The following is a 14,113-nucleotide window of genomic DNA, read 5'->3' on the forward strand; positions in this document are numbered from 1 at the left end:
GATTAAATGAAAATCTTTTTTTCTTAGCTTAATTTTGTTATAGCATATATATAGTATATGAAATAATGATTAAATACAATATGAAGCAAGTCCGCGCTATAGAAAATTTTATAACATACAAACCCTCATTAACTATTATTGTTATTATAATGGCAGGCTACATTGCTTTAACATACAACAAAATAATTTTTTTTTTTTGCCGAATGTATTCGTAAATAACGCGTATGTTTATGTGATGTTTTTATTTACTTTTACGTAATTGTCCGTTGTTGGACAATTTCATATGAAATTATAGACCGATATATTTACATTCGAGTTTCAGCTTATGTTCATTGTTGTGCATTTCAGACTTCTAAAACCATACATTAAAGGTCAGTAAGAGTAGTAGTGGCTATAGTATATTTAAAATATAATAAAATTAAAAAAAATAAATAAAAAAAAAATATTAAAAAAATGAAAATATGAGATAGTTAAGTGATCGGCTAAAATTTCGTTATGATGTGTATTAAAAGAAATTAAAAAATACGTCGGTTCGGTTTCTCGGTTAATTCGTGCGCGATAAATATTTTGCTTAAAAAATAATGAAATCTTTCCTGTATATGTTGAAGGTAAATGAATTCATATAAAATATATATTAAAATATTTTGTAATATACTTTGTTATTGTAACGTTTAAAAATCTTCTTTAACTGGCCAACTTCGTAATAAGTTAACTAACCTCTTATTATATCCCACACCATTTGCATACTATACTGAATATGTGCGGATGTATGCAGATTGGACCACTCTTTCGACCACTTGTCCTCATTAGATTGTTATAGGATGGCGTATGATATTAAATGGTGGACTGTGAGCCACTATAATGACGAGTGTAGATATAAATGAAATTATCAGATTTTGTGAATCGTGGAGATTCTCTCTGTTATGAAAGGCTTCATTGTTAGACCTAATCAAAATATTACGCTCTTCAAGCTTTCTCCAAACATTGTAAAATGCACTTTATTGTGCCATATTTAATGGAAGCGTACATCGGAGACTTCATTAAGTACATATATTCCTACAGGATGGTCTGTTTCATAAAGGATGTGGATAGGTTCGTTCCATAAAGGATATATATGTAAAAAATTGCGTATTTTAATCAATTACGAAAATTTCATAAATGGAACGTAACTGAGTTGACCTTTTGGCTGCTTTGAGCTGCAGCTGACTTTTTTCAAGTACATGCTAAATTTCTGAATTTCGTTCATAACAAACATAAATACTTGCAAATATATGTTTGCAAATATATGTTTGCAAATTTTGATATTTACTCCTTATATTGTTTGGTTATACTTCGCACTTTATTGCTTCAATAAAACAGCGACCATAAAAGGGTGCTGGTATGGGTACTGCGCGTGGATAGAAATACGGTTGGGCTTGGGATGCAGACGACCAAAGAGTAAACTAATGGTTTTTTGATGTCTTCGTACATAACAACTTCAAAGGTAATAAAGTCTTGATACATAACGCTTAAAAATATTACATAATTGTTCCGCTTTGTTATAAAACCCATGTGACGAAATATTGGTCGACACAATATCTCAATACCTCAGATTTCACACGTAAATGACATACCTTGGAAAAATATATTGTTTATCAAAGAAAATACGCAAACAGTAAATTCTGTTTCTAAAAATTGTTGTTTTTTTTTTTACTTTATATAATTTTATTTACTACATATGTTTAACTTTCATTTTTATTATATTTATAGCATAATACGTTAACTATTTTAAATGTTATTAAAAATTCATTAAAATCCTTGCCTGACGCCAACACAATCTATTCTAGAAATTTTCTTACTTATTTTTATGGATTAATTCTATACAGTAATAGAATAATAAACTAGCTGTAGAAACGTTTAGATATAACGCCTATGGGATGGTTTTGAAAAACGATTGCAAAAGGGAGCAGCGACCACATACAACAAATCGCTAGTCTAATATGTATTTTCTGGAATTATTTTCTCTTCGTAGAAAGTTCCATATTAGACTCGCAAGAGTTGTTTCCTTCAAAAAAAAAAAAAAAATAAAAAAAAATATTCTTTCATGAATTTCAAAATCTAAATAAACAAATAAAAAATTCAAACAATTTATATAAATATTAACAAACAATAAGTGTGAGGAAAAGTTCTGTCGGTTCTCTTTCGCTGCATATATTGCCAGTAAATCTTTGAAAAACTGTAATTTGCTGATAGCGTGGAACTTATTTGAATGGTTGGAAAAGATGGCATTAGCAACTCGGTTTACTCTAACCTAATGTTGTTTAATTCAGATCACCTTGATTGAGATAAGCGAGATTAGAGGAATTGTGGGCTCTCGGCCCTTTGTAAGACCAATTCAGATAAAATGGTTATTAAATTTTAGATAAGAAAAAGAAAACCAACAGAACCTCCCCTCGAATTAGGTTGGATTTATATACTCGGGGTAGATTGGAAATGGAAAATAGGCTATTTTGGCGCTATAGTTATATATTCAAACTACGTGGTCCCATGCGTGGTATACTGCGTGGACCACTTAACATGGCTTTGGTAGGTTCTTGACGAGCTTGATGATACTCTTGAGCTGGCTGATCTTCGACATCGTGTTCATCTTCAGCATCGCCGAATAGTAAGGCAGCTAAACTTGTTTCTAATTTAGATTTTTTCGTTTTTTGCGTACTACTAATAACTGGTGCTACTGTTGTTTTATTCGACATTTTTAATTTTTCTTGCTCAAAGTCTGTGCTATTTGTAATCGATTTAACGGTATTGTTAACTGACGACAAAGCAGATTCTGGCACGATTTTAGTTGGTTTTTCCATTCGACTTGCCAAAGCCAAAGGCATTTTATTTGCTTCATGTTCCCGTAAATTTTTTAATTCATTCTCTTCGTTGTCAAATTTGTAGCCTGGTGGATAAATAGGCTTAAATCCTCCTTGCAATTCCGGTTGGAATTTGTCTATTTCAAAAGTTTTCGAATTTTCAACATCGCCAGCACTAGTCGAAAGATTTTTCACGTTATCAGAACGATCAATGCGGTTCTTTTCGTATAAATTATGTTCAACGGATGAGGTCAAGATATTCCAGCCGCTTGAAGGAACTCTCGTAGCTAAGCCCAGACTAAGGCTAGGATAAAATGGAGCCATGAAATTCTTTTCATAGTTCTGAGCTCTCAAATCAAAGTCGTGACTATTTAGCGGCTGCTCAGTTTGAGTATTCGGTCGTAATTCCTTGATGCCCGGTGTCGCCAGATTAACATCCGAGTAAGAAACAGTTGGATATTTCGTTTTAATTCTTTCGCTTGAAACAGTGGGTGTATACGCTATGGCGATGGGCGCTTCAGTTCCACTACTATATGCCGAATTAATGATTTTAGGTGATATGAAAGACTCTGACGGCTCGACCAAATTGATTTCAGGTTTCTCGATCGGATAAGGAAACAGATCGTTTTTAGTATTTGATTTTAGTTTATTTTCTTGTTGAAGCGATTGAGGCTTTTTATTTTTCAATACGGGTTCTTGCTGGCGATCCCTAAGCACCGAAAATGGAGTGTTTTGGTATTCACTATTAGTGGACATCTCAATGCGAGCTAACGTTGGCAAAGCATTTTTATTCTCAGATATTTCTAATGGGTCTTTCTGATTGTAGCCGTTATTATCAACGCCTTTCAACGGAAGCACCACGTAAATATTGTTTGACGATTGCGATAAATTGTCGGGCACATCTTCGCTTAAAGAATCTAACCTGGATACTTGAAGCTCTGCTTTACCGCTATTATCGACAGCGGGCAATAAGAATGGCTTACTGTGAGACTGCAACATCTGCAATGTCACAACTGTTTCTAATTTGGCTTCGTTAAGGTTGCTGAGCTCTTTGCTGGGCGTTACTGGTGGATCGTTAATAACTAGATCCTCTTCTTCGAAAGCCGGTAACTTTTCTAAGGCTGGTGCTAAAGCATGACGTTCTATATTGTAATGCTCCATAGGTCTTAAATTATGAGACACAGGTCGCCTAGGTGGCATACGATCCATATGTCCATAAGGTGACAATCTGTAGATACGACGATTATCATTAGGTGCTAGTAGCGGTGGACCAGCTGCGAAATCGATTCCTCTGTTTATAGGATAACGTAAAGGTTGGCGTCTACGTGAAAATTGTGGATTACTCGGGCTTAGCATACGTTTCGGCGGGATCGGTCCGGTTACTCGTATATTTCCTGGTTCCTTATTAAAATTATTAGGGGTGTGGCCACTTGAAACTTTTGCATTCGGTCGAAATTGTGGTAGTATGTTCGGTAAATGACGATCAGGATTTGGTCGCGTTATGCCGGGCACCGGTTTACGGGTGTAATCGCTATACGTGTATTGACCGGGGCCGTAAGGCTGATGTGGTTTTTCGGAAATATTATTTGAGATTGGCGGCGGAAAGCGCGGTGGGGGGATCATGTGTTGTGCGGGCGTGTTCCGTTCTGTGGCGGTCGGGAAACTCTGGAATTGAATTATAGTTGAAATGAAATCTATCCATATTTCAATTTATTCACATACTTACCAACTTTTGTTGATGTTGATTCATTGTTAAGACTTCGTGTTTCTGGATCTGTATATCGTCAGCCATGGTCTGCGAAGTATGATAATTCATCTCGTTCAGTTGTAGTTTAGTTTCGGTATCAGTTTTCGGGAATACAACCGGATTGGAACTTTGTATTTGCTGTAAACTGAGGGGTTGGGCATGGCCGTTAATCTGAAAGCCAGACGGTGGACCTCCGGTTGGTACTGAAGGTACCTCGTCCACCTGACCATCCATGGCTGGGAAACGAATATTGGTAGAGACCAGAAGTTCTTGCGTATTTTGATTTGAACCTAATGTAATGCTGTCACTGTTATCTAGAGGATTAACCGACTGCATCGAACCCATCGAAGGTAATTTTTCCGAGGGCGATAATGGTTTTAATGCTGGTTTTTTCCTATTATTCGATCCAACCAAAGGTAACTGTTGATATGGTGAGGGCGGAATAGGCGGCGCTTCTGGATTATTATTATTCATTAAATGTGATTTAGTAACGCTTTCACTGCCTTTATAGACGTCACTTTGATAGTAATTGGAATTTTGTGAACTAATGGACATGTCCTGATAAGAAGATGAAACGGCTGCTGGTGATGGTTCCCTCTTTAAGGTGCTAATATCTTCATTAATAACGGTACCATATTGCACTGGTGGATTGTTAACGTAAGGCTTTTCTTTTTCAACGCTACCGAATGCATTCGTACCCACTTGTTGTTGACTGCCTAAAACAAAGGAAGCCGATTGCTGACCGGGCGATATTACTACATTGTTTATGGCTGCCGGTACTGGACGATATTGCATAATATTAGGTTGTTGCACTTGATACGAGACATATTCATTGTTGAAACTATTGTTCTTATTAGTAGCTGCGCCCAACTGTGAGTTTTGCAGCGATGAAGGTTTCAATGTATTTGCAAATGTCGCAAAAGCTGTTGTTGGGGCATACGTTGCTTTGTTCGATTCGACGGCTTCATGCATTGTAAAAGGCGCTGGTTTTGAAGGAATTAAAGGTCCCATTAAGTTGCCCTGAGCGTCAAAGCCTTGATTGCTCGGATTGTTAGCTAAAAGAGCTGATTCTTCGTCCGCCAAATTGTTAAAGATATCCGCCAGCGTCATCGAGGGTTTTTGTTCGAAATTATTTTCAGTATTCTTTTGTTCCAGAGTATAATAAATATCGGCAGGATCGAGTTGGGTTATGCGAGTGCCTTGCGGAATTGGACTGAAGGCTGGTGGCTTATTTGGATCTTCAGTGAAGAGTATAGGTTTACTGCTTGTGCTGGGCTTGGCGGTCGTGGTAGTAAAATAGGTTAAGGTACTAGAAGGACTCTGAGTAAGATAAATATCCGCCGAAGGAGTTACAACTAAACGAGAATTTGACGGTGTCGTTGGTTTTGGAGATGTTACTGTTGTGCTAGTTGCCTTTTGCTTGGGCATATTAGTGGAGGTAGCAGCTGTAGTAGTGGCAGTAGTAGTAGTAGTAGTAGTTGAATACTTTTTGACTGGAATAAATTTTCTTCGCGTAGTGCTCGTCTTAGATTCAGCGGGTGTTGTGGTATAATAGGAGGATAACTGTGGTTTTTTGGTGCTCATAATATGTTTGGTGGATGACGATGACGTAGGTCTTTTCGCGGTAGCGTTAATTGAAGAACTGGAATTTGTGCTCTTGATGTTGAACGGTTTTGCGGCTAAAGAATTTATAGGTTTCTTCATAGTATTATTTAAAGGCTTATTACTGTTGTTATCCGATACTTTAATCATAGTAGCTGGCACAGGTTTCAATTTTGTCGTGGGCACAGTAAAATGATTGACTGTTTGATCATTGGGCAGTGATGTGACCTGAGCTACTTGCGTTGGCTTTTTATTGGTTATAAAATTCTTGTTACTACCTTGATATTTAAGATTAGCATAAGAACTTGATACCAGGGGATAAACAAATTTCGACGATGAATACTTGACTGGTAAATTAAGAAAATCATGTATATTCGGCGAAGAACTGGTAAGTATTACTTTCTCATTCGGATTAAGAACTTCATTGGCAGTGGGTTCTATGCCAGCTGGTTTCTTTGCATTGAAATCCAACTGACCGGAAATTGGATCTTTGCTGGCATAATAAGGTTTACCATCATTAAATATTTGATTAGGTAATACATAGCTACCGGATATAATCGGTTCATCGTCTTCTTCCGATTCTAAAGAACTATTACGTGTCTCCGCTGGTATCTGAGCTGGCGAAAGAACAGCTCGAGTGCAACCGATGCACACTAATGCGACTATGAAAAGCCTTAATGTCAAATTAGACATGACGAAGTGTGTTGTGTACCTTAAAGTGGAGAATATATGCAGTTAGGGTACAATAATAAATAAGAAGTTTATATATTTATATATATTTGTACATATACATAAATATATATATAGAAATTTACAGCATTATCATACTTCATTGTAAAATACTTAATAATTACTTAAGACAAATTATATTTCAATATCTATTAAGATACGATTATAACTCTATTTCAACACTTGTTTAGCGCATTCGAACCATTTCGTAAAGAGATACTTTACTAACACAGCAGGTGGTTTAGTACCAAATACGGTAAATACTGCTTAAGCTGGTAAGTGGTTTAAATGATTTTTGTTTTCATTAAACGCCTAAACACAAACACACGCACGTAAACCTATAAATAAATATTCACTACAATATAAATAATTGTGTGAAAAATAAAAGTGTTATCAAGAAGTCTTTCTCTTCATTTCATTCATATATATATATATACGAGTATTATACTTCAGATCAATGTTGCACTATTTTATTGTGCTTTAACCATATATATAAAATCGTAATATATATATGAATCGCAGCAGCATATGTCGCATTCGTGTATATGTGCTATTCGTTAAACAGTGATCAACAAGTGATGTTGATCGGTAACATTGCGTTCAATATGGCAGCTGTTTAACCAGCTTTCCTTGTGATTTAATCACAGTTTAATTACTGATTAATGAAATCTGAATCAAGTGCAGCAAGGCATTAAAAATGTTAAGATTATAAATATAATTTAAATGAAATGAATTTGAATTGATTTTCAATATTTCAAAAATATTGATTATCATCAATAATCTCTCTTGCTATGAAAAAAAAAAACACAACACTTTGATCTCTATATACAATTCTTAGACAAATCTTTCTCTCTCTGATTTCTTTGATGTAAAAAAACACACACTACAACTAGTTAAGGATAATCGTGTAAAACTCTTGAGCAGGAGCACCGTACACTATAACAATCGATGCATCTGCCGATTATGAGTGAATCGTCATATTTGCTATAGGTTGTCAGTTATGAGCAAAAGATGCAATTTATGTTTGACTGTAAGTCAAACATCCTTACATAAGAGAAGATAGCAATATTATTAGTCACTCAGAAGAACGAAGAAAGTCTCGGATTGAATTTAAAACTTCTCGATATTAGGTTAATTACCTGTGAGTAAATAGGGAAACCATACGAGTCTTGTCGAGGATATTGGATAATATGGATACAAATTGTTTTTCATAGCTGCTATTAGAAGTGGATTAGAGTTGATAAACGTTTCCGAAACTTGGTAAAATTTGTTCCTTAACCCGAACAATGGAATCGGGTTGGCCATATACGTCCGTTATTTGTCCGTTTGCCCTTCAATATCTGTGCGTGGAAGTCGTTTCGTCTGCCACTTTATTTGCCTGTTAATCTATCTATCTATTGGTAGGTTTGCCTATTTGTCTATCCGTTTACCTGTCAGTTCCAAAACTTTTTCCACAAGGTCAAACTTGATCAAAAATTTGTCTTACCTCTTTTCCTCTCTCCGTAGGTTGATTTCGAAAATCAGAGAAATCGCTAGTCCGCTCACAAAGAGCAGAACACTGATAATTTTCCGCTTTTTCTTAAATGATGGCCATCTCTTGCATGCTACGCAAACTAAATTCTAGGTTAGATCTACAGGGACTTTTTTAACAATAGCGAACTCAATTGATCCACCGCTGGTAAGAATGTGATTGCTATTACAACAAATATCTAGGCGTATTACGCCCATTAGATGGTAAACAATTAGTAAGCTTAGGAAGCTTATAGACAATCGAGCAAGCAGGGTATCTTTTTTTTTTGCCATGCGAGCTGGAGATAGAAATCTGCGAAAGATACGCGTACCAGCAGGATACATTATTCGTCGTTCTGGAGCCCACCTAGTAAAACTATCTTACAAACACAAATATTATTTCGATCATTCTCCTCCTCCGCGCCAAGTATTATTCCACGGAGACTTCTCGCAGTTACTGTGCCTCAAGTGGGCACAATAGTTCCTCTTTTCTCCACCCCTTGCCTCTCTAAGCGCCTTCAATCATGCAGCAGGCTTCTAGATGGTCCTCTAGGTTGCTGATTTCTCGTCACCAAGTCCACGTAGTTAACTTCGAGAGCAGCCAAGATCAGAAACTTTGCGAGATAATAATTTATCTTCCCCTGGGGTCTGTTTATCCACAACGATAAGTTTGGGATGAGGGAGAACGGTCATCTACCTTTCGACGTTCTTCCCATCACACTCGCCATCGATTCACTAACGTCAGACTGCCCTCCTTTTTAAGCGGGGTCGCTTGCATGTAATCTGCCCTATTGTCTCTTTGAGACCCCGTAACTTCATATCTCAGTAAAGTGTAAGTAGGAGAATGCAATTCAGTATACTATGATTTTCTATAGATTGACAAAAGAAATATTCACGTCATGCTAAGATTGATTAAAGCTATTGGAAAAGGGGCAAGGGATTTGATTTGAACGCGCGCGGCATTGCAAAGCTAAAAAATAAATCATATTATTGTGTATAAAATTAATTTCTATTGAAATTTGTTTGTTTCACTAGCTTTTGTGTTGTAATGATTGATTGACAATGAACAATATAATATGTACAACACAACAATAGTTGTAACAGTAGTGACAACAGTTCGTCATCAAGCAATGACATAAAAACCACACCATACCACACCACACCACACCACACCACATGACACTATCGGGTTTATATAAAACGAAATCAAAGTCAATGTTAATCGCATCTCAAATTTTTTGCTTTTCACATTGTTTTCGGAATGTTGATCGTATCAAATTTTTGGACATTTTGACAGTTCAACAAGTGTATATATTGGATTAAACAAAAACAAAAAAACAAATAAATAAAGGAAGAGAAAAGAAAAGAAAAGAAAAAAAAAAAAGTTAAATTTTAACATCGAAAATTTTTCGTTTTTAAATGTTTTCTGTGAAATGATTTCAAACAATTTGAAGCGATTTGCAATTTTCATCAACACATCAAAGCATGCTGCATGCATATGATGCACATAGATGGTGATGATGAGCGCAAGTGTTGCAACAGATGTTTCAGTTACTTTTCTAAGCATGCATTACATGCAGGAAATGCTTATGCATTTAAATCTTGACTGTCTCTTCGATGTGAATGCATTTATCATTCATCATTTAACGTTTCGAACGATCGAAATCGAAATCTGCATAATGATGTTAATGAAAGTGAATATTTGTTTTGAAAGTGAATGCATTATGCGCGCACATATATTATACGCTTACTCATGACTTCAGATAATTTCTTTCTTTTCATTTTCTTACTAAATATCTTTATTAAAATATTAAAGATACCTGTGTATACGAAAGTGGAAATGATTGGCAATTGATTTCTTTGATTAATTACATCAAATGACCATAGGCTTGGCTTATTCGAAAGCTTCTTATAAATTATGCATAATTTTAATATTGTGTTTACTCATTTACACCAACATTTAGATACATTCATCGCCCAAAGGATAAAGTGTACATTGACTTTGTCAAAGCGAAAGCTCGAAAGACGCCATGAAATATATATATATATATATATATATATATATATTCTTGATCAGCATTGAAGGCCTCTCTGGCTGCCTGTCTGTCTGTCTGTCCGTTTAATGTCTGCTGTAAACATTCTTCTGATCGCAAAAATAAAGCTATCAGTTTCAAATTCGGCAGAAACATTGGAAGCTCTTGCATGCAGGATGGGATTGGAAATGGGACAAATCGGCCCAGAGACACGACCACAGTACAACATAATCGAAGCCCACTTCTCTCTGTTTTCAAAAAATAAAACAAAATTCTTTTCTTTTGCTCTTTACTTAATACACCACATACAATAAGTATAGCGATAAAAATTTACATGGGTATGGATAGCTCTGCAGTATATGTAGAAAAATAGCCACTACTACATACAAACAGTTATGTGATTTTCTTTTTTACTTTTGTAATATTTTCTGCTTCTTATTACTCACTCATAGGATGTTGGAAATTATTCTGTTCATTCCTCTTATGAAAATATTTTATTTGGAGAAAAATGTCTTCACTCTGGAGTCAGCAAGGTGTAGGATTTGTTTTTTCTTAGCAGTATAATCAACTGGGTGGCAAATAGAGGGACTTGGAGATTAGAATATGACAAAGCCAAGTGCGTTAGTTTTAAATTAAATATGGCGGACAACACGGCAGTATACGACGGATAGTTGTGATGTGTATGAAAGATACGGCTAGTGCCGAATACAGTTTTCCTATTTGTTTTTATTTATTTGTATCTCTGTATACATTTGGAAAAGATATCTCTCAAGCAGAAATAGGACAGAAATTTGCAAAAGGAAAGCCAACTTCGCCTTTCTTACAACAATCGAAATAGCTTCCGGGTTTTTTCAATTTAATTGACTTTATGGAATCTCTCTGGATGGTGGCAAACAGTTGATTGTAATGTAATCAAGATGTCTACTATGTCTCATGTTGATTTTACGGCAACATTGCTTTTGAAAGATTGCTTTCAAGATTGGTGCGGGACTTAAAGTGGTGCTTCCAGGATGAAATTCCCAACCTTCATCGCATATGGTACATATTTTTTAACCGTTGTCCTAGCACTATTGTCCTGTATGCATTCTTCTCCACCCCATTTTAGGTGTTTTGAACAAGCGTTTAATTTATTACACAAAACTTGTTGTCAGTTGTCAGAAGACTAAGCCTCTTTACCTATTTAGAGAAAGCAAAAACTAATTTCTCCCGGTTCTTTACACCTGTATCGGGAATTACTCGATCTATATAACATAAATAATTTTAATCCCAATCTTAATATTCCTATAACTACAGTCGATTTAAAAAATTAGGGCGCAGCGCCTTGATCGCCCTATCAATTTGTACGTGATTTCTTCGGTCCTCCAATACATTTATGTGAAGCAGATAGAGATGCAGAAAATCTAGACGTAAGGTAACAACGCAAAAGATCTGGAAATAATTGATTCGATCAATGTTGATGTTTTGCTTGGCCTCTGCAACTATTACTTGTCGATTGGAATCAATCTGAGCAACCATGTCATTAGATAACGTGGAAAATGAAATTTTGTAAACTAATTTTTTATTTTCAATACTTCCTTCTCGTGTTCTCTTCGCAAGCTTGTTTCGCTTCTGCCTCTTTAAAAACGAAAAGAGGGAATGCATTCAAAGAACATCCTCCTTCGCTTAGCAAATATCATAACCTCATTCCTTATCCAATTTAACGGTAACGCACTACTTGTTGCCGCATACAGGAACAGAGCAGCGATGTCACAATTTCAATAAAGATTTCTGCATGGATTCAATAACATGCAAAAAATAAAGAACATGTCCAAAAAAAAGGTTAAAGCATTGCCAAGTAAATATCTGCGGAAATCGTGCGGAAAACAAAGGCACTAACAACTGAAATGCTTATATTCATCTCTAAATATGGAAGAATGTTTGGTACGCTTCAAGTAATTAGACTAAAAAGAACATTTTTTATGTGAAGTTGTCTTTATAGCTCGAATTGAAAGTATTATGTTATTCTAAAAACTTAAAGTGGCCTTAAGAAGTGTTTGAGAATTCAATGTTGTTATTAGTTTGCAAGTTGTCGTCCGTTTCCTATTTTGAATGAATTATATCCGTTTTTCATTGTTGCCGTTGAATGTCATGGTCATTAGAATATTTTAGTTGCTATCTCGAGCGCCACTGCACGTATGTAGGCATGAAGTTGTACATTGAGCCACAATCTTATTCTGATTCAGCTTATATTGGTTTTCTAAGTTTCCAAGTTTTTTTTCATTTGATGAAAAGGAGAAGAAGCCTAGTGATATATGCCGAAACGTTTGATAAGGACGATGAATTAAGTGAGGAATATGATCGCACATGGTGACTACTATCTCGTAACAATATAAGAAAATTAGTAAAGTAAAGGCGGCGAACCTTTTTCTTGATCTATTGCATCGATTAATACACTGATCGATAGTCTTCGAAGATATTTATATAAAGTTTTATAACAAAGTTCACCATGGCTTGGGTAAGCTGCAGTTCCTTTGTTAGACTTATAAAGTTATTTAGGATAAATGTTATCTTTGCTCCGGCCAAAATAGTTATATGACATTGCCTAACAATAAAAACTATCCATTTCTAAGATCAATGAGACGACACCGCTTGCAGGCTTCATGTTGTTACTCAATTTCATCAGGAATTGTCTGTCATGTGGTATTGCGTAACAACACGAACATTCTCACTAATATATTTATGTTATTCTGTTGTCTATTGGTTAATTTTTTTTTTTTTTTCATTATTATTTATTGCAAATCTTACACACGTACATATATATACACACACACACACACACATACATACATACATACATACATACATACATTTAACATTTTATCTGTTTATGGTTTTTGTTTGGTTTTTGGTTTTTTTTTTGTAGCAAAACTTATTACATGGCATCGCATTGCAATGAAACGTATTGATGGCGTGAAGTAGAATTTTCAAACGAAAGTGCATTTAAAACACTTGTCGCTCTTTGACCATTTGTGGTTTTAAAAAACTCAATATTTTCATCCGTTTGTTTGTTTGTTTGTTAGTTTGTTTCTTTTTTTTTTTTTTACATTAACAAGATTTTTTAATCTTCTTCTTCTATGCGTTTGACTCGTTTTGGTTAGACAAACAATCATGCGACTTGCGATGATCATTGTTTGTTGTTATTGTATTTATTTAAACAAACAGCTTACAAAACAAATAGAAAAAAGAAGATAACTAAAAAAAAAAAAAGCAAAAAAAAAAAAAAACAACAACATTTGTCACACAAAGCTTTTTTTTTTTTGCAAGTTTTGTCCACTTGAATCGAAAGAAAACAATGATGAGGTTGATGCTTATGGAATGTAGGAGTCCAACTTTCATTTTATATGGCCATACACAATAAACAGATGATGGTACACGCAACGCAATGCCACACCAATCGTACAATAGCAAACATACATGCAGCAAACAAACAAACAAACCAACAAACATATAATACACTTACATATCTACAAATCATACACGCGTTTATATATATACATATATCTATATATATATATATATATATGTATATGCCTTCTTGTCATTATTGTCGTTGTCATCATCAGCGGCCACAAAATCACTTTTGATTTTTTATGGCCTTCATTTTTCAATGTTAATAT

General features: G+C 35.1%; 1 protein-coding gene and 1 long non-coding RNA gene across 3 annotated transcripts in view; one reads left to right on the top strand and one right to left on the bottom strand.

Annotated features, from left to right (window-relative positions):
- The first annotated feature begins 329 nt into the window (after positions 1-329).
- Positions 330-14,113, top strand: part of LOC119642044 — a 164,654-nt gene continuing 150,870 nt past the window's right edge. Inside the window, exon 1 of the long non-coding RNA XR_005247925.1 lies at positions 330-608. This is a non-coding gene — a long non-coding RNA (uncharacterized LOC119642044). The remainder of the gene's footprint in view (positions 609-14,113) is intronic.
- The window catches only part of LOC119642039, a 39,146-nt gene continuing 27,117 nt past the window's right edge, over positions 2,085-14,113 (bottom strand). For both annotated transcript variants that reach the window (XM_038041001.1, XM_038041000.1), the window contains exons 3-4: positions 4,564-6,898; positions 2,085-4,502 (exon numbers count right to left, since the gene is read on the bottom strand). In XM_038041001.1, coding sequence (XP_037896929.1) covers positions 2,502-4,502; positions 4,564-6,879 — 4,317 coding nt within the window. In that variant the 5' untranslated portion in view covers positions 6,880-6,898 and the 3' untranslated portion in view covers positions 2,085-2,501. The remainder of the gene's footprint in view (positions 4,503-4,563; positions 6,899-14,113) is intronic.

This window comes from Glossina fuscipes, unplaced genomic scaffold, assembly GCF_014805625.2.
Source record: "Glossina fuscipes isolate IAEA_lab_2018 unplaced genomic scaffold, Yale_Gfus_2 204, whole genome shotgun sequence".
Taxonomy (NCBI): Eukaryota; Metazoa; Arthropoda; class Insecta; order Diptera; family Glossinidae; genus Glossina; species Glossina fuscipes.